The 22,177-nt window shown below is 43.5% G+C and overlaps 1 protein-coding gene across 3 annotated transcripts in view; it reads right to left on the bottom strand.

Annotated features, from left to right (window-relative positions):
- Positions 1-8,834, bottom strand: part of LOC309831936 (regulating synaptic membrane exocytosis protein 1-like) — a gene marked incomplete at both ends in the record, with an annotated part of 197,488 nt that extends 188,654 nt beyond the window's left edge. For all 3 annotated transcript variants that reach the window (XM_082669366.1, XM_082669367.1, XM_082669368.1), the window contains one exon: positions 8,671-8,834. In XM_082669366.1, coding sequence (XP_082525492.1) covers positions 8,671-8,834 — 164 coding nt within the window. The remainder of the gene's footprint in view (positions 1-8,670) is intronic.
- Positions 8,835-22,177: the final 13,343 nt, after the last annotated feature.

The raw sequence follows: 22,177 nt of genomic DNA, 5'->3' as shown, positions 1-22,177 counted from the left end.
ACAACCATTATCTGACATAATGATGGGAAATATAAAAATATATACTAAATAGTATGTAAATCATTAGCAAGGTATTATCATTTACACTACATAAAGATATCTGTTTGGTTCATTGTGTGTCTTTAATATTGAATTAAACACTTTCCTTTCAAATTGCATGAAATTACTTTCTGTAATATTATCTTATTTTACTATCTAAACTTCAGAAGAATGATCAGAATATTGCATCCTAAAATCCAGTTAAATGTCTTCTCTAAATCACAGGCTGCTCCTTTGCAAGGCCCGAAGAAAAATCTTCAGAGAGAGAGCCCTGCACGAGGTTGCATTCCTCGTTACTATTATTTGAAAAGTGTTTTGAACTTTTAAATTCAACTTTGTCATAAAAGGTAGCATTCCACTGAGAATCCATTAAAGAAAACACATGATTCTCAGCAAAAGCCTTTCCATTTACCAAAAGATGATTTTCAAGATTCTGCATCTACAACTCGCTTGTGTTACTTATTGATAATTACTAATTGCTATATTTTATGACAGTTAACTGCTTAACTTTCTGAAGTTTTAAATGAATAATTTGTTTCAGGGAAAGCAAAATTTATAAAGAGGGAGATAATTTAATGTATCATCTGGATTGAAATTCAAAACTGAGAGAAAGGGGTACTAGCCATAATTACAGCACAAATGTGGCATCAACAGATACTGTCCTGGGCAAACCAACATGTACAGCCACTTTCTTTTGAAACATTCTATTTTTTATTTAAATAAATGTTCCTATGTACGAGAAGTTTTCACAAGTTAGCAAAAGATGAAGGAATATCTAAAGGCAATTCTGCAGACCTAAATAGACATTTCTCCAAAAAAGACATACAGATGCCCAACAGGCACATGAAAAGATGCTCGACATCTCTAATTATTAGAGCAAAAATGTAAATCAAAACTACAATGAGGTGTCACCTCATACCGGTCAGATGGCATCATCAAAAAATCTACAAACACTAAATCCTGGAGAGGATGTGGAGAAAAGGGAACCCTCCTACACTGTGGGAACGTAAACTGGTGCAGCCACTATGGAGAACAGTATGGAGGTTTCTCAAAAAACTAAAATAGAGTTACAATATGATCCAGCAATCCTACTCATGGGCATACACCCAGACAAAACACTACTTCAAAAAGATACTTGCACCCCAACGTTCATAGCAGCACTATTTACAATAGCCAAGACATGGAAACAACCTAAATGTCCATCGACAAAGGAATGGATAAAGAATATGAGGTACATATATACATGGAATATTACTCAGTCATAAAAAAGAATAAAATAATGCCATTTGCAGCAACATGGATGGACCTAGAAATTGTCATGCTGAGTGAAGTGAGTCAGAAGGAGAAAGACAAATATCATATGATATTACTTATATGTTGAATCTAAAATATGATATAAATGCATTTACTCACAAAACAGAAACAGACTCACAGACATAGAGAACAGACTTTGGGTTGCCAAGGGGGAGGTGGGTGGGGAAGGGATGGATTGGGAGATTGGGATTAGCAGATGCAAACTATTATTTACAGGATGGATAAACAACAAGGTCCTACTGTATAACACAGGGAACTATATTCAATATGTTGTAATAAACCATAAGGGAAAAGAATATGAAAAAGAATATATATATATATAAAAAACTTAATCACTTTGCTGTACAACAGAAACTAACGCAACATTATGAATCAACTGTACTTCAATAAAATAAATTTTTAAAAAGTAAGGTTAATTCTGCAGTATATTCCCCTTTCACCATCCACAGAACACTGACCTAGATCAAAATAAATGTAATAAACCTGAAGTAAAAGTGTAAGAATATACATAAGAAAGCCTGAGACATCCAGCACAGAATTACTACTGGACAAGTATATGGCCCCTTATTCAGCTAATTTAAAGTGAATAACATTAAATCCAGTGACACTAAAATCATCCATCTGTTTCTCCCAACTTTTTTCTAGCAAAAGTTGAGGGAATGACCCTAAGCTAATTTCTCTGCTTACTTTTGAATCAAGGTTGCCTTTTAGGTATTTCAAACTCTATCACTTTGCCCACCTTGCTTTTTGTGCTAAAGACATTTACGTGCTATTTAATGAGAAAGAAAGAAAAATGGAAGGAAAGTAAATATAACCTCAGGTCAAAGCCTGGACTCATTTTACCTTTGACCTCTTCGCCAAATTCTCACCCTGGTGGCTGAAGCCCTGAACACACCTCCCTGCTAGCACGATATGATGGATGGATGCTTCTACAAGAACCCATCTCCGCGGGACCTCTAGTAGCTGCAATCGTCAGAGGAAAAGATGCTCTGGGGATTCTTCTATAGTTTTACAAAGTAAAGTTAATAATGCCACCCTTCCTTGGTACAGCACTTTGAAGTTTAGGGTGCCTCTACCATCATGTTAAAGCCTCGTAGGTTAGAAGGGCAGACATTATCACTTTCACCTTACACAGGAAGAAACTGGGGTGCGGATGAGTTAACTTATTGATGTTTACACCTATAGAAAGTGTCAGTGTTAAGAGCAGAATCTAGTCCACTGCTCTATCTAACTATCTGATGCTCACCTCCCCTTCCGGTCACGGCAGTCTTAAAATGGTAGGAACTAAGCCAATGTCGGGCTAAGGCAGAAGACTCTCTCTTTACTCTACCCAACAGCCCAATTCCTGACCCAAGTCTCATACCTGACACAGTGGTCTTATTGTTGAACTGAATAACACATGATACTTTGTTAGAAATAGCCTACCGAACATACAAAATTCGGAACAATAGTAGAGAGAAGAGAGAACCTCATGGTGGAGGAAAGATGCGGAGGCATTCGAGAGCACTGACAGCTAATGAGTCAGATCAGAGAACGCAGGTGCACACGGGGTTAGCCAGTCACCTGTGGCCCGTTCCAGAGCCTGGAGACTGGAGTCCTCGGGAAAAGGCTGGAAAATGCCACTAGCCACGTGACATCTTTCTTGCTCCTTTAGTTTAGTTTCTGCACTCCAGGATCAAATGTCATAAGGAAAGGGTTTGGAAGGCTTTGAGCTAGTTCTGGGAATTTCACTAACAGAAACTAATAGAATAGTCACAAGGTAGACCTCTCAAGAGGTGAGCATATGGGGCAGAGTGAAATATGTAACGTATCCAGCCAAATGCCTAAACGTTAAGCCCCTTCCCCAATGGAAGAGGGAAACAAACCGTAATAGCCAAAGCTTAATGCACTTTTGGAAAGACTTATAAGAACACTAAAGGTTTGGAGTCCACGTATGTGGGTTCTGGGTTCTATTACTTTAGTTGCCTCGTGCCTCAGGCCAACTTAGTTCAACTCTCAGGACCAGCTCGAAAATACCCAACTCCCATCACAGGACAAAATGTAGAAGTTGTTTAAAGATATAAAATAGTCCATAACGATAAATGAACTGCAGTTCAATGAACTTTACAATCCATGGTACAGCAAGTTCATCCATCTGCATATTGCAGATGTAGGAAGATAGTAATATTATTGCAGGAATTGCTACTTTATATCTTTGCAGGAAGCTGGCTCTTACTGCGCAGGTTAAATTCAAACCACTCTCTCATCTGACCGGTTGAGCGAGTAACACTCCCAAGGTGCTGTGTTTCTATTCAAGTCTGCAGGGGCACCTAGAGCCCACACTGGTTTCCATATTCTACTCCAGACTTAGTAAACTATTTACCTCAGCAATGGTGCCCCTCGCTTCTGGTTAAGAAGGAATAAACAGAGGTGAAAGAGAGTCAAGACAGGTTGGCAAAAATGTGAACTAAGTGTTATGTTTCTTACCCTCTATTCTCTTTGACAACGCCTTACTTCTTTCCATTTTTTTTTTTTTTTTGTAGGCTTCTCTTTTCTGAATTTTCTCCATGAGCATTTGGGCATGCACATTTACTAAGACAGGTTGTTGTTGAAAGCAGAAAACTGCAATGGTTCTGGGATAACCTTCCCTAAATGTAACCCTATCCATTAGGGGTGTGAAGGAGACTAGACATTTCCTCTCCCCGACTTTTCTACTTAACACAGCATCTGGGAACATGTAGACACCTGCTCATGCTTTAGCAGTTTCTCAAATTACTCTTTGCTTTTTCTCTTTTCCCTTCTTACCCACCTCTGCCTCAGCAACATGAGAGAATATTTTGGGGTGTAAGACATGAAAATCTTGGCAAACCTCAATGAAAACATGATAACCTACATTCTGGGGACTCTGTCCTCACTCTACCCCAGCTGCCCCCAACTACCTTTCCTTCTTTTCCCAGTTGCTAACTGAGCCTTCTGGATACATTTTGGGTCACAATATTATAATTGGTTGGAGGGAGAAAAAGGAGATAGAAAAGCTGAAGGTGCAAGGGTTCTACCCCTCTACTTTGTCTCTCCTCTCACAAAGGAAGTCGGTATTACAGATGTTTGAAGAGCTAGTGGGCGTGAGCTACCCTGTTAAGCGAGAGGGAGAATTCCAAAGTCAATATTCTTTATAAATCAAATCACACAATGAATTGTAGGATTTGTAAGAAAAAAAAAAACCTCCTAGAATCCCAATTTAATTTTCTTGCCCACATGTATACAATTTAAGAGACAGGACTAGAATCTGAACCCCGAATGCTCAGGTCCAACATTAATGGACTTACCATTGTGCTTTTTATTATCTTCAAACTGGGGACAATTCCCTCGCCCTCAATCCACTGGGAAATTCTATTAAGGGCGTGGGTGAAGCTCCAGGGTCTCCTAGAATCAGCAGCTGATCTTCTGAATCAGCCTAACCTGTCAAACCCCTCCTCTGAAACTGAGGGACGAACAGACATTAATCTAAGGAGTAGGTAGGTGAAGTACAGGCTTCTTGTTGGTAAAAGGACAGTGCAGCATGTGGGATGATACTTGGACTTGGAATAAAAGGTCTGGGTTTGAATCCTGGCCGGGCCATATTATGTGAGTAGGTTCAAGGTATTCCAGGAACCCTCTAAGGGCAGGATGAGGATTTGGGGGTTATATGACCCCACTTACCTTCTGCACAAGCTGTTTGTGAGAATCCAAATATACATATATTGAACTTGAACACAGTTCAACTCTTTGGCATTTGGTTCAATAACCATTTAGAATAATGGCCAGCATGAGGTAAATGCTCAATAAATGTTAGTAATTCTATTAAATATTCCCACATGGTTCTCAATTCCCAGCCACTAGCCATTGTTTTCAGTCTCTGCTTCTATGTTTTCTCTTGTCTTGCTACTCTATAGTTCCTTTCTCTATGAAGCTTTTATAAAAATGAAATAGGATTTTAGATCTAATGAGATCTTCTCTGATTTAGGTCCCAGATAACGCAGTTTTCAACCCATGTAATATACTGGCTCTTGGGGTCTGGTGACAGTTACTTGAAGGAGTATTCATGGAGGAGGTTAGGTTTCAAAAGACTTCTAGAACACACACTCACATCCACACCTACACACATCTACACGCACCTACACACACCTACACACACACCCCAAAACCCTACCAAGATGAAGAAAGACCTTCTTTCTGCAGGGAATTAAATCAACCATTAGAAATTATTTGCAAGAGTCAACTATTTTTTGTTAGATGGCAATGGTATTTGAAATCAGTGCACTTTGCCAACAAAATGAATTATTTTTAGGACAAAGTACTTACAATTTCAAAGAAAAATTATTCCTGAAATCTTGAGGTGAAAGCAGCTTCATTATCCTTTTCCATTTATACATATTTAAAGACATTATCGAGGCCAAATTCAAGTAGTAATATACAACCAAGGCTGATGAAACTGTACGAGTATATTTTAATTGATATCTTATAACGTTTCTTTGGCGTGTTCGCCCATCAGTTTTCTCTCTTCTCTCTACTAGCGCCTGTTTTTACAAATTGTGAACAGAGAGCACACACAGGAAGTAGGGAGCTCAGCCGATGGCTCTGCAGTAATGACCAAGGGGAATTTTAAGTCTAAATGCTGAGTTACCAGGACTTTCGCTTCGCAGGGCCTGTTGTGGGACTAAATTCTCAGATATGTGATATAACGACTGCGTGCTACCGCCAAAACTCATCTCCAATTGAACGATTATTTCAAAGGCTGTGAAAAGCCTCCTGTTTTCCAGTTTACCTTTCTGCGAAGTTTAGAAAGGGCCACCACCCATGACTCTGTGTCATCAAGTTCCCATATAGGTGTGTCATCTGAATAACCCCTACAGTCCCCAGTTTCTAAGACATAAGCTGCCCTCTAGAAAAAAGTCCATCTCTGTTCCACTAATTTGTGGACAACAAGACAGGCTTCCATGGCAGCACACTGGGATTCCACAACATCCCCAGTCTGCCACCACACAGAAGGCCAAGACGTTAGCAGCGGAGGCTGATTGACAAAGTTAGTGCCGAGGCCTGCGATTGCAGAGGCTGTGGTGTGACAGCAGCACACACTGCAATATTTAGAGAATCCTTGCAATAAAGGAACACCACGTGCGTGCCAGGGAGAGCCGTCATGGCACAGCAGTGGGAAAGATGCTTTTGACGTGAACAGTTGGACGGTGTCCTTCATTTTTATTTGTCCATAGAAGCCTGTAGGATCTGATCCCTCCTGGAACTGCCCCTTCCCCACTTAGAGCCCCTCTCTCCACCAGCCCTGAAACAGCCAGTGAAGAGGAGAGATGCCCACTGGCTTGCCCTGCGCCTTCCCTTCCCAGTCAGGCAGCAGCCCATGTTTCCCATCGCCTGCTGGAGGCCTCTGTCCACCTGCTGTCTGCAGTGAACACCAAAAGGAACGGGAGCAAAACTGTGCATCCTGACCAGCAGAAGAGGTGTCCGGGACAGGTGGCGGGGGGCTGTGACGGGTGAGGACAAGACGGACTGACAACCAGACAGACAGACAACAGCACCAGCAGACACCATGCATTACTTCCAGTCTCAGACGAGGGGAAGCCTGCAGCGCCAGGGACCTTCCACCAGGGACAGGCAGCGGATTAACGAGGTTCTGCTTCCTGCACGCCTGCAGGCTTCAAGTCCCTGCTTTTTGGCTAAGAAGGAACAGGGAATCCAGAAACCTGCTGCTCTTCAGAGAACCAGGCCAGCTCCGGCCTTCCCAGTTAATGGCCCCTCTCTCTGCGTCTACGTTAAAAGGGCAGGGATGACTGGATTTCTCCTCTTGTGCTGTGACCAACCCTCACTGCTCTCCCTCAACGCCCCCTCTCCCATCTGGGCTGCAGCTGCGCTAGTGGAGACCCGGCAGGCTGGGGATGCAGCCCCTCCAGCTCTCTGCTGCCAGGCTCTGCTGCCCCAAGGGGGAAGAGGGAAACTTCCCTCCTGTGACAGCATCTTCTCTTCAGGAGGCCATCCCGAGGGTGGGCGGGGGAGAGGCGGGAGGGCGTGCGCTGGGCCCGGGTTGGGGTATGGGGGTGCCGCCCCCCCCCTTTGCTCTCCGCTGTAACTCCACAAGCAACAGGCTCCCTCCGGCTCTTCTCTCCGATCTTCCGCCCCAGATACACCTTCTGGCCTTAACGCGGGGAACCAAGGCACAAGTCCCTATCAGGGCCTCTAGATTTCCTCACTGCCAAGTTGAAAACTTTCCCCAATACAGGAGGACCTCTCGGGGAAGGCAGGGTTCACGTCCGGGCAAGGCAGGGTTCACGTCCCCTTCAGCTCCACTGCACGGGGATGGGAGGGAGGCGGGAGGCCAGCACCTTGTGAGCAGTTTCGCCGGAGACTAAGGCAGGTGGCAGGGCATTGTCACACGCGCCTGCCTAGCCAGCCACCAGCCCCGTCCCATCCCCAGACCCAGGAAAACTGGGCGCTGGATGGAGATCCCCTGAAGGGTTGATGGGCTTTAAAGAAGGGGGGATGTGTGCAATAATCAGTCCCCTTATGGTACGGCTTGCACCAGGAAACGAGAAGGCCCTGGAACTCCCTTGGAAACCAGTAAAGAGGAACCTCTATTTCATTCAGGCCAGAGTCCCCATCAGCTTCTCCCATTATTAAAAACTTTGCATTGCCAATGGCACTGTATACGGGGAGGAATATCTGTCTTCACACAGGTATTCCGTGCAGAAGACCCCGAAGCAAAGGTTAGAGAGACGCTGAAGAAGCAGGTTACCAAAGATGGCAACTGCCCAAAAAAAAAAGACCCAACCTCGAGCTGTGAGATGAATGAGTAGCAAAATGAACACTCACAATAAGCATTTTTCTTACACCAATACTGACACCCTCGGCTGGGGCAATCCCAGCCGGCTCGACAACTCCAGGGAAAGAAGAGCTATTCCCAGCAGCTCTTCGCCCACCTCCCCTTCCTCCGCTCAGCCTGTGCCCCTCACCTGCTCCCGGCCCAGGGCCCTTCCTTCCACGCGGGCGGAATCGGCTCTTTTCAGCCTGGCACATCCCACCCCGGCTGGCGCCGTCCCCCCAGTCCTCCCTGGCACCTGGGTCCCCAGCCGTCCTTTCCGGGCTCCCGGCTCAGGGCTCAGCGCATCCCCGCCTGCCACCTGTCCTCCCACCCGCCTCCCTGCCCCGGCCCCGCGCCCCCGGCCCCCAGGCGGGCGCCTCCGCCCGCACCCGGCACCCGGCCCGCCTCTGACCCGCACGCAGCCGGTAGGAGCGGGTGACGGCGGGGAACGGCCCGATGGAGGCACGGATGGCGCGGCCGCGCAGGCTTACTTGAGCATGGCTTCTTCCTTCTCCTCCTCTTCTTTCTGCCGGTCCATCACTGCCATGATGATGTTCCTCTCCTCCTCGGTCAGGTGGCTCAGGTCGGGCAGCTCGGGCATCGGGGGAGGCACGGTGGGCGGGCGGGGACCGCGGGGCCCCACGGCCGAGGACATCTTCGCGGCCTGCCCGACCCTCGGCTGGCCTGGGCTCGGCGCGGGCGCACCTTCCGACGCACGCCCGGCGGCTGCGCCCCTGCTCGGCTCACCGCGGAGTCCTCCCGGCGGCGGCGGCGGGGCAGGGGAGCGCGCGAGCCCGGGCTGTCATGGTCCTCCGCCTCCACCCAGCCCCGGATGCTGCCTTTGTTTTGGTGGCCCTGGCGAAGCGCGGGCGCCCGGGCGCTTCCCGCAGCCCAGCCTCCCGGGCGGGGGCGGGGGCGGGGGCGCGGGCTCGGGCGCGCGGGGGGCTAGGATGCTCGGGCTCGGCCGCCTCCGTCCGCGGTGCGGGAGGAGAGTTTGGGTGTCGGTTAGGCGGAGTCTCGCGGCTCGGCTCCGGTGATGCTGCTGCGCTCGCAGACACGGCCGCCAGCCCAGCCGCTCGGCCCGGAGCCGCCCCGCCCACGGCGCCCACCCGCCCACTCCCGGTCCCAGTCCCGCGCCCCTCCGCCCCCGCGCGCTCCAGCCCAGGTACCCTCACCCGTGACTCATCCTACCTCGCCGGGTCCCCCGTCTCTGTCAGCCTCGCCAGCCCTATTTTTCCACGGGTTGCATTAATCATCATCATCCTCACTCCATCTTCATCGTGGAGCCTTAGTATTATCGGAGCACCCTCGATGTTCTAAACAGGACGGAACACCCTCTGCATGCATTTCCCCCCTTCCACCGTATCCTTCTCATGTAGTGGTCAAGTGTTCGTAGCCACAACGATGTGGCTTTTAACATAATTTTGCTTCACACACACCCCTCCAACAGCCTGGATTTTCTGGGTCCATTGTACACAGTCTTTCCTGACCCGTCCTCAGTAGGACTGCTCTGCAATGTATCTGAATTGCCCCTCCAGAGACCCCACAGCACGGCAAATCTTTAATTTGTCATTTTGGGCTCTTGGTCGCCCATCGCATCACATAATCGCACTTCTCTGCTGCTTGCAAATGGATTATCTACTCTAATTCCTCTAATGATGCTCCGCTATCACCATGCACTCACTTCTTAGCCGCTGTAGGTACTTCTCAAGAAACACTGATCCCAGATTAAAAAACAAACAAACAAATGAACAAACACACCGCAGCCTACTGTAATGAGCTTCTGCTTAATGCCTGGCCCAATGATAAGCATTAAGGATGAGCTCCTCTCGCTGGTAAAGGCAAAAATAAATAGACAATCCTTTCAAAACAGTTAATGTTATCAGCTTTCAAACCTGGAGACTGAATTTTGCTAATATACTTATAAAAGAATCAATCTAGAGAAAAGCTCAAATCGAACAAAAATTTCTCTTCACAATGGTGATGAGAAAAATTGATATGTTTCTCTCCTGAAGAATTCTTTCTATAATTCCAGGAAGAATCTAGCATTGATTTTTTTCCCTCCAAACCTAACTTTGTTAATAAAGAAGATAAGGATGATATTTATGAATCCTAAAATCTTCAAGTTTTTTTTTGTGTGTGTGGTACGCGGGCCTCTCACTGTTGTGGCCTCTCCCATTGCGGAGCACAGGCTCCGGACGCGCAGGCCCAGCGGCCATGGCTCACGGGCCCAGCCGCTCCGCGGCATGTGGGATCTTCCCGGACCGGGGCACGAACCCATGTCCCCTGCATCAGCAGGCGGACTCTCAACGACTGCGCCAACAGGGAAGCCCCTAAAGTCTTCAAGTTTAAAAAATTTAAGAGCTTAATTACGTGACCACCTGCTGAATGTGGGTGTTGCTTCTACCTGGACACATCCATGTGAATAATGTCGGTAATGGAAGGCTCACTACCACTCAATTTTATCCCTATGTCTAAAGGCCCCTCCTACCTGAAAATCTTTCAACTCCTTGAGACGGCCATCATATGGCCTTCAATTTTCTCCAGAGTAAAGCTTCCCAGTTTACCCAACCAGTAACCCTGTAGCATGATTTCAAATTCTGGCCATTCCGGTCACCTGCCTTTGGACACACTGGTTTTTTTTTCACTAGCCTTCCTGATTAGTGGTATCAAGAATACACGGAAAGAACTGAGAACAGTGCCTGGCACTTAGTAACTGCCTTATAATCATTGTTTTTATTTGCACAGCTTAACATTGGCCTAGCTCTTTGGTAGCCATGTCGATTCTGAGGATGTCTCTGAAATAAACACATAGCCCACTGAAATTTCCAGTCCTTTTTCGTAAGTGTTTCCGCCTAGCCAGATTTCCTTTTTCCTCTAATTAAGCAATTGATGAAAACACTCTAATCAATATCTTTTCTTCATTTTTAAGAAATTATCACTATTTCCCTCAGACCAGCGTATTTTCAGGAGGGAAAAAATGAGTTTGAATTCTGGCTCTAACCAGTGATTTCATGATCTTGGCCAAATCACTTATCCTCTTTGAACGTCTGTTTCTTCACCTAAAAAGAGGGGTAAGGATTACCTCAAAATAGAAGAGGGATGTTAAATGAGAAGTCATATTTGAAGTATTTAGCTACGTGCCTAATACTTTCTAGTTCTCCTTTTCCTTTTTTCTTGCTCTCTCTAAGGGGTGCTTTAGGCCATCTCTCCATGGTTAATGTATGGAGAGGAGGAGAAATGTAGGTGATATATTCATTCTATCAGATGCCTGCATCTCTGCTGGTCCATGTGGTGATACAACAAAGGCTTCCTCACAAGGTGGACAATTAAGTTGGTCCTCATGAAATTCTTCTAAGATGCAGATCAAGAAATGAGAAATCTGGGCTTCCCTGGTGGCGCAGTGGTTGAGAGTCCACCTGCCAATTCAGGGGACACGGGTTCATGTCCCGGTCCAGGAGGATCCCACATGCTGCAGAGTGGCTGGGCCCGTGAGCCATGGCCGCTGAGCCTGCGCGTCTGGAGCCTGTGCTCCGCAATGGGAGAGGCCACAACAGTGAGAGGCCTGCGTACCGCAAAAAATAAAAAAAAAAATTAAAAAAAAAATGAGAAATCCTCGGTAGCCATTACAACTAGCTGAATAAGTTCTTGCAGGCAGGGGCCTAATGAACAATTAACAGTGTTTTTGTCTGCTGGGGCTGCTATAACAAAATACCACAGGCTGCGTGGCCTAAACAACAGAAATATATTTTCTCACAGTCCTGGAGGCTAGAAATTCACAATCAACGTGTTGGCAAGATTGATTTTTCCTGAGGCCTCTCTCCTTGGCTACCTTCTTGCTGTGTCCTCACATGGCCTGTTGTCTGTGCATGCCCATCCCTGGCATCTGTCCCTCTGCTTATATGGACAACATTCCTGTTGGGTTAGGGCCCACACCCTTATGACCTCATTTAACCTTAATCACCTCTTCAAAGGTCCTATCTTCAAATATAGTCACCTTCTTAGGTACAGGGATTAGAACTTTGACACATGACTTTTAGGGGGCACACAATTCAGTCCACTGCACATGGTTTCCATCTATTAGAATTACTTTGGGAAATGGTGATGGATGTGTGTTATCTAGATGATTTAATGAAAAGAAGTCTGGTCTCAATCATCTTTATATTCATAACTCCTTCCTTGCTGCTTGATAACTGTGTGTGAAATCAGTGAGTGAGTGAATGAATGAAGAAGTGAATGAATTGACCAATCAATTAGTAGATGCCATGGTACACCCATCAGTGTCTCCCTTTCTGTCAGGGATCTCACCATCATGGAGGGGTTGAAATGCAAGAGAAGTATACTTCTACCCATTTGCTTCCAGGAAAGCAGAACTTACGTGCGCTTAAGTAAGCAAATAAACACTGAGTAGATGTACCAAAGTGTGTGGCACAGATGATTATTTCTTGAAGATACTCTACAAGAAATACCCTATAAACTTAGAAAAATGTGCACAACACCTCCCTCTTAGAAACTCGCAAGGCACCTTAACAAATAAAAGGTTCTAAGAAGCAATTATTTACTGCAGTAATGAAATGTGTTTTACTCGGTTTGGCTTGGCATTTCCTAAATGTATTTGGACGGTAATAAAACTACCCACTCCCCTAAGGGAGGAAACATGCTTTAGACAAGTATTGGGGAAAATCCCAACTTACGAGCTTGGTATCCAGAGATATTGACTTGAGAGGCCATGAAACTTCTTCTGTGATGCCCCTTGCCCAACCAATGAAGTCTATAGAAAAATGTCTTAAATCTCTATTCATAAGATATGTATCAGATGCCCTTCAGGTCAATTCTAACCTTATGTTCAGGGTACAAGTCAGACGTGATGACTTAGACACAGCTCCTCTCTGGTAAACTTATTAGCTCTCTCTTCTACTGATACTCTAAGATCATCTCTCAGAATATGTCTAAAATTGGACATCCGTGTTACCTGCTAATTTAACTTAATAGCTAAGATTATAACTTCAAAGTGGAAAATCATTGAAATGGGGTCATGTTCATATCCTTACCCTACCATCTGACAGATGTAGTGGGTTTAAAACTGTGCCTCTCCCCTCCAAAAAAAAAAATTTATGTCCACTCAGAACCTCAGAATGTGACTGTATATGGAAATGGGCCTTTACAGATGAAATTGGTTAAAATAGATCATATTGTATTAGGATGGGTGCTAAATCCAATGACTTTTGTCTTCATAAGAGGAGAGAGGCACAGACACCCAGAGAGGAAGACCATGTGGAAACAGAGGCAGAGGAGGAATTGATACACCCCCAGAGCGAGGAACGCCAGGAGACCCCGGAAGCTGGAAGAGGCAGGAAGCTTTCTCCTCTGCAGACTTCAGGGGAAGCGTGGCCCTGCTGACACCTGGATTTTGGACTTCTAGCCTCCACAGCTGTGAGAGATTAAATCTCTGTTGTTTCATGTGGTTTTGCAGCTGGTGGTACATTGTTACAGAAGCCCTAGAAAGCGGATACAATATTTACGTGAGTTTGGATCAAGTACACCTTGCTGAGCCTTCTTTTGCTCATCTATAAAATGCAAATAACACTGTCTGCCCTCCACGGCTTTGGTAAGGTTGAAAGCTGGGCGCTGAGGCTATGGGAGCGAATGTCGAATTTAAGGTAATCGTCCTATAGGGACTGGCCAAGTATGGCGCATGGGTCAAATGCAGACCAAAGCCTGTTTTTGTGAATAAAGTTTTATTGGAGCACAGCCACATCCATTGAGCCATGTATTATCTCTAGCTGCCTTCATGCTACCATGGTAGAGTGGAAGCCACAGAGACCATATGTCCAGTGAAGCCTAAAATATTTACTATCTGCCTTGCTGCAGAAAAGGATTTGTCCACCTCTGCCCCAGCTGCTAACAATGCGGTTGGAAGAGAGAGGCATAAGTAAACACACAAGAACAGCTGGACTTCGGTAATTGTTCTAGAAAATACCTTGCTGGATAGAGTAGAGAGTAAACTGCGGGAAGTGGGCAGTCATGGCCTCCTAAGCAGGGGTCCTGTGAGCAGAGATATGAAGAAGAAGAAGGAATTCCTTAAGAAGGGCTGGGCACAGAGTGTTCCAAGGTGAGGAAGGGCAGTCGACACACGGCCCCAAGTCAGGAAGGGACAGAGCCCTGGAGGAACAAGAGGTGGGCCAGGGAGGCGGGATCCCTGGGAAGAGAGGAGAAAACGCGGGAGATGAGCTCCTACAGGGAATTTCTACTCCACGGAATTAGCAAGTGACTCTGCTGTGATGTCAGAATTCTGTATAACTCCAGTTATAATTATTGAAGGGTTTTTAATTTCTGGAAAATAAATGAATTAGGAATATCTTCAACATCAATTGAGAAGCAGTCTTGCCTACCCACTGAACTGCAACATTGAGTTTTGATTTAAGTTATCACCACCTCATCCTAGATATTATTCACATCATTGGCATGGGCACCACCATAATCTGTTACACAAGAACAGTTTCTATATAAGGTGATCATGTGTCCCGGTTTATCCAAGATCATCTGAGTCCATGCTTCCTGTACTGGCATTATTATCAACAGCATCTTCTTTCACTTAAAAGTGTCCTAGTTTGTATGACAAATTATATGGTCACCCTATTTACACATAGTTATAATAATTTGCAAAAATATCGTCTTTCTGGCTTCAAGGAACATTGGGCTCTCAAATGATTTCACTCAAAGTATTTGGCTGAAACTAGATATCAGATTTTGGCTCAAATTCAGCCAAATACCTATTTTAATCTGATTTTTGGTAACATTCCACTGTTGTCATTTATTTTGTGAGGAACTGAGTGTCTGGGAAGGCCTTTGACCTTGGACTTAGAAGAAGGTACATCATTCTGTTCTCTCCAGAGGGGTTACAACAGCCTTGGACATACTTCTTCCAAGTAATTAATATTCTTTTTATTTTAACATCTTTATTGGAGTATAATTGCCTTACAATGTATTGTTAGTTTCTGCTTTATAACAAAGTGAATCAGCTATACATATACATATATCCCCATATCTCCTCCCTCTTGAGCCTCCCTCCCACCCTCCCTCCCACCCCTCTAGGTGGTCACAAAGCACCAAGCTGATCTCCCTGTGCTATGCGACTGCTTCCCACTACCTATTTATTTTACATTTGGTAGTGTATATATGTCCATGCCACTCTCTCATTTCATCAGAGCTTACCCTTCCCCCTCCGCGTGTCCCCAAATCCATTCTCTACATTTGTGTCTTTATTCCTTTCTGACCCCTAGGTTCTTCAGAACCTTCTTTTTTTTTTTTAGATTCCATATATATGTGTTAGCATACGGTATTTGTTTTTCTCTTTCTGACTCACTTCACTCTGTATGACAGACTCTAGGTCCATCCACCTCACTACAAATAACTCAATTTTGTTTCATTTTATGGCTGAGTAATATTCCATTGTATGTATGTACCACATCTTCTTTATCCATGCACCTGTAGATGGACACTTAGGTTGCTTCCATGTCCTGGCTATTGTAAGTAGAGCTGCAATGAACACTGTGGTACATGACCCTTTTTGAATTATGGTTTCTCAGCGTATATGCCTAGTAGTGGGATTGCTGTGTCGTACGGTAGTTCTATCTTCAGTTTTTTTAAGGAACCTCCACACTGTTCCACATAGAGGCTGTATCATTTCTCCACACCCTCTCCAGCATTTATTGTCTGTAGAAGTTTTGATGATGGCCATTCTGACTGGTGTGAGGTGATACTGCATTGTACTTTTGATTTGCATTTCTCTAATGATTAGTGATGTTGAGCATCCTTTCACCTGTTTGTTGGCAATCTGTATATCTTCTTAGGAGAAATGTCTATTTAGGTCTTCTGCCCATTTTTGGATTGGGTTGTTTGCTCTTTTGATATTGAGCTGCTTGTAAATTTTGGAGATTAATGCTTTGTCAGTTGCTTCATTTGCAAATATTTTCTCCCATTCTGAGGGTTGTCTTTTGGTCTTGTTTATGGTTTCCTTTGCTGTGCAAAAGCTTTTAAGTTTCATTAGTCCCATTTGTTTATTTTGTTTTTATTTCCATTTCTCTAGGAGGTGGGTCAAAAAGGATCTTGCTGTGATTTATGTCATAGAGTGTTCTGCCTATGTTTTCCTGTAAGAGTTTTATAGTGTCTGGCCTTACATTTAGGTCTTTAATCCATTTTGAGTTTATTTTTGTGTATGGTGTTAGAATGTTCTAATTTCATTCTTTTATATGTAGCTGTCCAGTTTTCCCAGGACCACTTATTGAAGAGGCTGTCATTTCTCCACTGTATATTCTTGCCTCCTTTATGAAAAATAAGGTGACCATATGTGTGTGGGTTTATCTCTGGGCTTTCTATCCTGTTCCACTGATCAATATTTCTGTTTTTGTGCCTGTACCATACTGTCTTGATTACTGTAGTTTTGTAGTATAGTCTGAAGTCAGGGAGCCTAATTCCTCCAGCTCCATTTTTCTCTCTCAAGATTGCTTTGGCTATTTGGGGTCTTTTGTGTTTCTATACAAATTGTGAAGTTTTTCGTTCTAGTTCTGTGAAGAATGCCATTGGTAGTTTGATAAGGATTGCATTGAATCTGTAGATTGCTTTGGGTAGTATAGTCATTTTCACAGCGTTTACTCTTCCAGTCCAAGAACATGGTATATCTCCATCTGTATCATCTTTAATTTCTTTCATCAGTATCTTTTAGTTTTCTGCATACAGGTCTTTTGTCTCCTTAGGTAGGTTGATTCCTAGGTATTTTATTGTTTTTGTTGCAATGGTAACTTAATTTCTCTTTCAGATTTTTCATCATTAGTGCATAGGATTGCAAGAGATTTCTGTACATTCATTTTGTATGCTGCTACTTTACCAAATTCATTGATTAGCTCTAGTAGTTTTCTGGTAGCATCTTTAGAATTCTTTATGTATAGTATCATGTCATCTGCAAACAGTGACAGCTTAATTTCTTCTTTTCTGTTTTGGAATCCTTTTATTTCTTTTTCTTCTCTGATTGCTGTTGCTAAAACTTCCAAAACTATGTTGAATAATAGTGGTGAGAGTGGACAACCTTGTCTTGTTCCTGATCTTAGTGGAAATGGTTTCAGTTTTTCACCATTGAGAATGATGTTGGCTGTGGGATTGTCATATATGGCCTTTATTATGTTGAGGTAAGTTCCCTCTATGCCTACTTTATGGAGTGTTTTTATCATTAATGGTTGCTGAATTTTTTCAAAAGCTTTTTCTGCATTTATTGAGATGATTATATGGTTGTTCTCCTTCAATTTTTTAATATTGGTTATCTCATTGATTCATTTGCATATATTGAAGAATCCTTGCATTCCTGGAATAAACCCCACTTGATCATGGGGTATGATCCTTTAAATGTACTGCTGGATTCTGATGCTCGTATTTTGTTGCAGAGTTTTGCATCTATGTTCATCAGTGATATTGGCCTGTAGTTTTCTTTTTTGTGACATCTTTGTCTGGTTTTGGCATCAGGGTGATGGTGGCCTCATAGATTGAGTTTGGGATTGTTCCTCCCTCTGCTATATTTTGGAAGAATTTGAGAAGGATAGGTGTTAGGTTTTCTCTAAATGTTTGATAGAATTCACCTGTGAAGTCATCTGGCCCTCGGCTTTTGTTTGTTGGAAGATTTTTAATCACAGTCTCAATTTCAGTGCTTGTGATTGGCTTGTTTGTATTTTCTGTTTCTTCCTGATTTAGTCTCAGAAGGTTGTGCTTTTCTAAGAATGTGTCCATTTCTTCCAGGGTGTCCATTTTGTTGGCATATAGTTGCTTGTAGTAATCTCTCATGATCCTTTTTATTTCTGCAGTGGCAGTTGTTACTTCTCCTTTTTCATTTCTAACTCTATTTATTTGAGTCTTCTCCCTTTTTTTCTTGATGAATCTGGCTAATGGTTCATCAATTTTGTTTATCTTCTCAAGGAACCAGTTTTCAGTTTTATTGATCTTTGCTATAGTTTCCTTCATTTCTTTTTCATTTATTTCTGATCTGATCTTTATGATTTCTTTCCTTCTGCTAACATTGGGTTTTTGTTTTTTTTATTATTCTTTCTCTAATTGCTTTAGGTGTAAGGTTAGGTTGTTTATTTGAGATGTTTCTTGTTTCTTAATGTATGATTGTATTGCTATAAAATTCCCTCTTAGAACAGCTTTTGCTGCATCCCATAGGTTTTGGGTTGTCATGTTTTCATTGTCATATGTTTCTAGGTATTTTTTGATTTCCTTATCGATTTCTTCAGTGATCTCTTGGTTATTTAGTAGTGTATTGTGTAGCCTCCCTGTGTTTGTTTTTCTTATTGATTTTTTCCTGTAATTGATATCTAGTCTCATAGTGTTGTGGTTGGAAAAGATACGATTTCAATTTTCTTAAATTTACCAAGTCTTGATTTGTGACCCAAGATATGATCTATCCTGGAGAATGTTCCATGAACACTTGAGAAGAATGTGTTTTCTGTTGTTTTTGGATGGAATGTCCTATAAATATCAATTAAGTCCATCTTGTTTAATGTATCATTTAAAGCTTGTGTTTCCTTATTTATTTTCATTTTGGATGATCTGTCCATTGGTGAAAGTGAGCTGTTAAAGTTCCCTACTATGATTGTGTTACTATCTATTTCCCCTTTTATGGCTGTTAGTATTTGCCTTATGTATTGAGGTGCTCCTGTGTTAGGTGCATAAATATTTACAATTGTTATATCTTCTTCTTGGATTTATCCCTTGATCATTATGTAATGTCCTTCTTGTCTCTTCTAATAGTCTTTATTTTAAAGTCTATTTAGTCTGATATGAGAATTGCTACTCCAGCTTTCTTTTGATTTCCATTTGCATGGAATCTTTTTCCATCCCCTCACTTTCGGTCTGTATGTGTCCCTAGGTCTGAAGTGGGTCTCTTGTAGACGACATGTATACGGTCTTCTTTCTGTATCCTTTCAGCCAGTCTATGTCTTTTGGTTGGAGCATTTAATCTATTTACATTTAAGGTAGTTATTGATATGTGTGTTCCTATTACCATTTTCTTAATTGCTTTGTGTTTGTTATTGTAGGTCTTTTCCTTCTCTTGTGTTTCTTGCCTAGAGAAGTTTTTATAGCATTTGTTGTAAAGCTGGATTGGTGGTGCTGAATTCTCTTAGCTTTTGCTTGTCTGTAAAGGTTTTACTTTCTCAATCGAATCTGAATGAGATCCTGCCAGGTAGAGTAATCTTCGTTGTAGGTTTTTCCCTTTCATCACTTTAAATATGTCCTGCCACTCCCTTCTGGCTTGCAGAGTTTTGCTGAAATATCAGCTGTTAACATTATGGGGATTTCCTTGTATGTTATTCCTTGTTTTTCCCTTGCTGTTTCTAATATTTTTTCTTTGTATTTAATTTTTGATAGTTTGATTAATATGCATCTTGACATGTTTCTCCTTGGATTTATCCTGTATGGGACTCTGCACTTCCTGGACTTGGTTGACTGTTTCCTTTCCCATATTAGGGAAATTTTCAACTATAATCTCTTCATATATATTCTCAGTCCCGTTCTTTTTCTCTTCTTCTTCTGACACAACTATAATTTGAATGTTGGTGCATTTAATGTTGTCCCAGACTGTCCTCAATTGAGGACTGTAACTGTCCTCAATTCTTTTCATTCTTTTCTTTATTCTGCTCTCCAGTAGTTATTTTGACTATTTTATCTTCCAGGTCACTTCTCCGCTATTCTGCCACAGTTATTCTGCTATGGATTCCTTCTAGAGAATTTTTAATTTCATTTACTGTGTGTTCATTATTATTTGTTTGCCCTTTAGTTCTTCTAGGTCCTTGTAAAACATTTCTTGTATTTTCTCCATTCTATTTCCAACATTTTGGATCATCTTTACTATCATTATTCTAAATTCTTTTTCAGGTAGACTGCCTATTTCCTCTTCATTTTTTAGGTCTGGTGGGTTTTTACCTTGCTCCTTCATCTTCTGCGTGTTTCTCTGTCTTCTCATTTTGCTTAACTTACTGTGTTTGGGGTCTCCTTTTCACAGGCTGTAGGTTCATAGTTCGTTGTTTTTGGTGTCTGTCAGCAGTGGCTAAGATTTGTTCAGTGGGTTGTGTAGGATTCCTGGTGGAAGGGACTGGTGCCTGTGTTCTGGTAGATGAAGCTGGATCTTGTCTTTCTGGTGGGTAGGACTGCGTCCGTTGGTGTGTTTTGTGTGTCTGTGACCTTATTATGATTTTAGGCAGCCTCTCTGCTAGTGGGTGGGGTTGTATTCCTGTCTTCCTAGCTGTTTGGCATAGGGTGTCCAGCACTGCAGCTTGCTGGTCATTGAGTGGAGCTGGGTCTTAGTGCTGAGATGGAGGTCTCTAGGAGAACTTTCACCATTTGATATTACGTGGGGCCAGGACGTCTCTGGTGGACCAATGTCCTGAGCTTGGCTCTCTCACCTCAGAGGCATAAGCCTGACACCAAGGCAATGTCAGCCACATGGCTCAGAAGAAAAGTGAGAAAAAAAAAAGAAAGAAAGAAGGGAAGAAAAAAATAAAATAAAATTAGAAAGTTAAAAAATAAAATAATATTAAAATAAAAAGTAATAAAAAAGAAAAAAAAGAATGAAAGAAAGAAGAGAGAAATCAAACCATAAAACAAATCCACCAATGATAACAAGCGCTAAAATTTGACTAAAAAAAAAAAGGACAGAGAGAACCCTAGGACAAATGGAAAAAGCAAAGCTATACAGGCAAAATCACACAAAGAAGCATACAGAAACACATTCACAAAAAGAGAAAAAGGAAAAAAATATATATATATATACATATATATAAAGAAAAAGAAGAGGAAGAGAGCAACCAAATCAATAAACAAATCTACACATGATAGTAAACTCTAAATACTAAACTAAGATAAACATAAGACCAGAAACAAATTAGATGTAGAAAGCAAACCCCAAGTCTACAGTTGCTCCCAAAGTCCACCGCCTCAATTTTGAGATGATTCCTTGTCTATGCAGGTATTCCAGAGATACAGGTTACTTCAAGTTGACTGTGGGCATATAATCTGCTGCTCCTGAAGCTGCTGGGAGAGATTTCCCTTTCTCTTCTTTGTTCACACAGCTCCCGGGGTTCAGCTTTGGGTTTGGCCCTGCCTCTGCGTGTGGGTCTCCTGAGGGCATCTGTTCAGATAGGACAGGGCTAAAGGAGCAGCTGATTGGGGGCTCTGGCTCACTCAGGGTGCCAGGAGGGAGGGGTATGGAATGTGGGGCGAGCCTGCGGTGGCAGAGGTCAGCATGATGTTGCACCAGCCTGAGGCGTGCCGTGCATTCTCCCAGGGTAGTTGTCCCTGGATCCCGGGACCCTGGCAGTGGCGGGCTGCACAGACTCCCAGGAGGGGAGGTGTGGATAGTGACCTGTGCTCGCACACAGGCTTCTTGGCGGTGGCAGCAGCAGCCTTAGCATCTCATGCCCGTCTCTGGGGTCTGTGCTGATAGCCATGGCTCACGTCCATCTCTGGAGCTCATTTAGTTGGTGCTCTGAATCCCCTCTCCTTGTGCATCCCCAAAACAATGGTCTTTTGCCTCTTTGGCAGCTCCAGACATTTTCCCAGACTCCCTCCCTGCTAGCTGTGGCTCTCTAGGCCCCTTCAGGCTGTGTTCACACAGCCAACCCCAGTCCTCCACCTGGGGTCTGACCTCCATAGCCCGAGCCTTAGCTCCAAGGCCCCAACCACACCGGTGGGTGAGCAGACAGGCCTCTTGGGCTGGTGAGTGCTGGTTGGCACCAATCCTCTGTGCAGGAGTGTCTCTGCTTTGCCCTCTGCACCCCTGTGACTGTGCTCTCCTCCATGGCTCCAAAGCTTCCCCCCCTCCCACCCCCGTCTCCACCAGTGAAGGGGCTTCCTAGTGTGTGGAAAATTTTCCTCCTTCACAGCTCCCTCCCAGAGGTGCAGGTCCTATCCCTATTCTTTTGTCTCTGTTTTTTTCTTTTTTCTTTTGCCCTA

This window comes from Grampus griseus, assembly GCF_964374135.1.
Source record: "Grampus griseus genome assembly, chromosome: 13".
NCBI classification, from domain to species: domain Eukaryota; kingdom Metazoa; phylum Chordata; class Mammalia; order Artiodactyla; family Delphinidae; genus Grampus; species Grampus griseus.
This window is presented reverse-complemented; position numbering and strand designations above follow the sequence as displayed.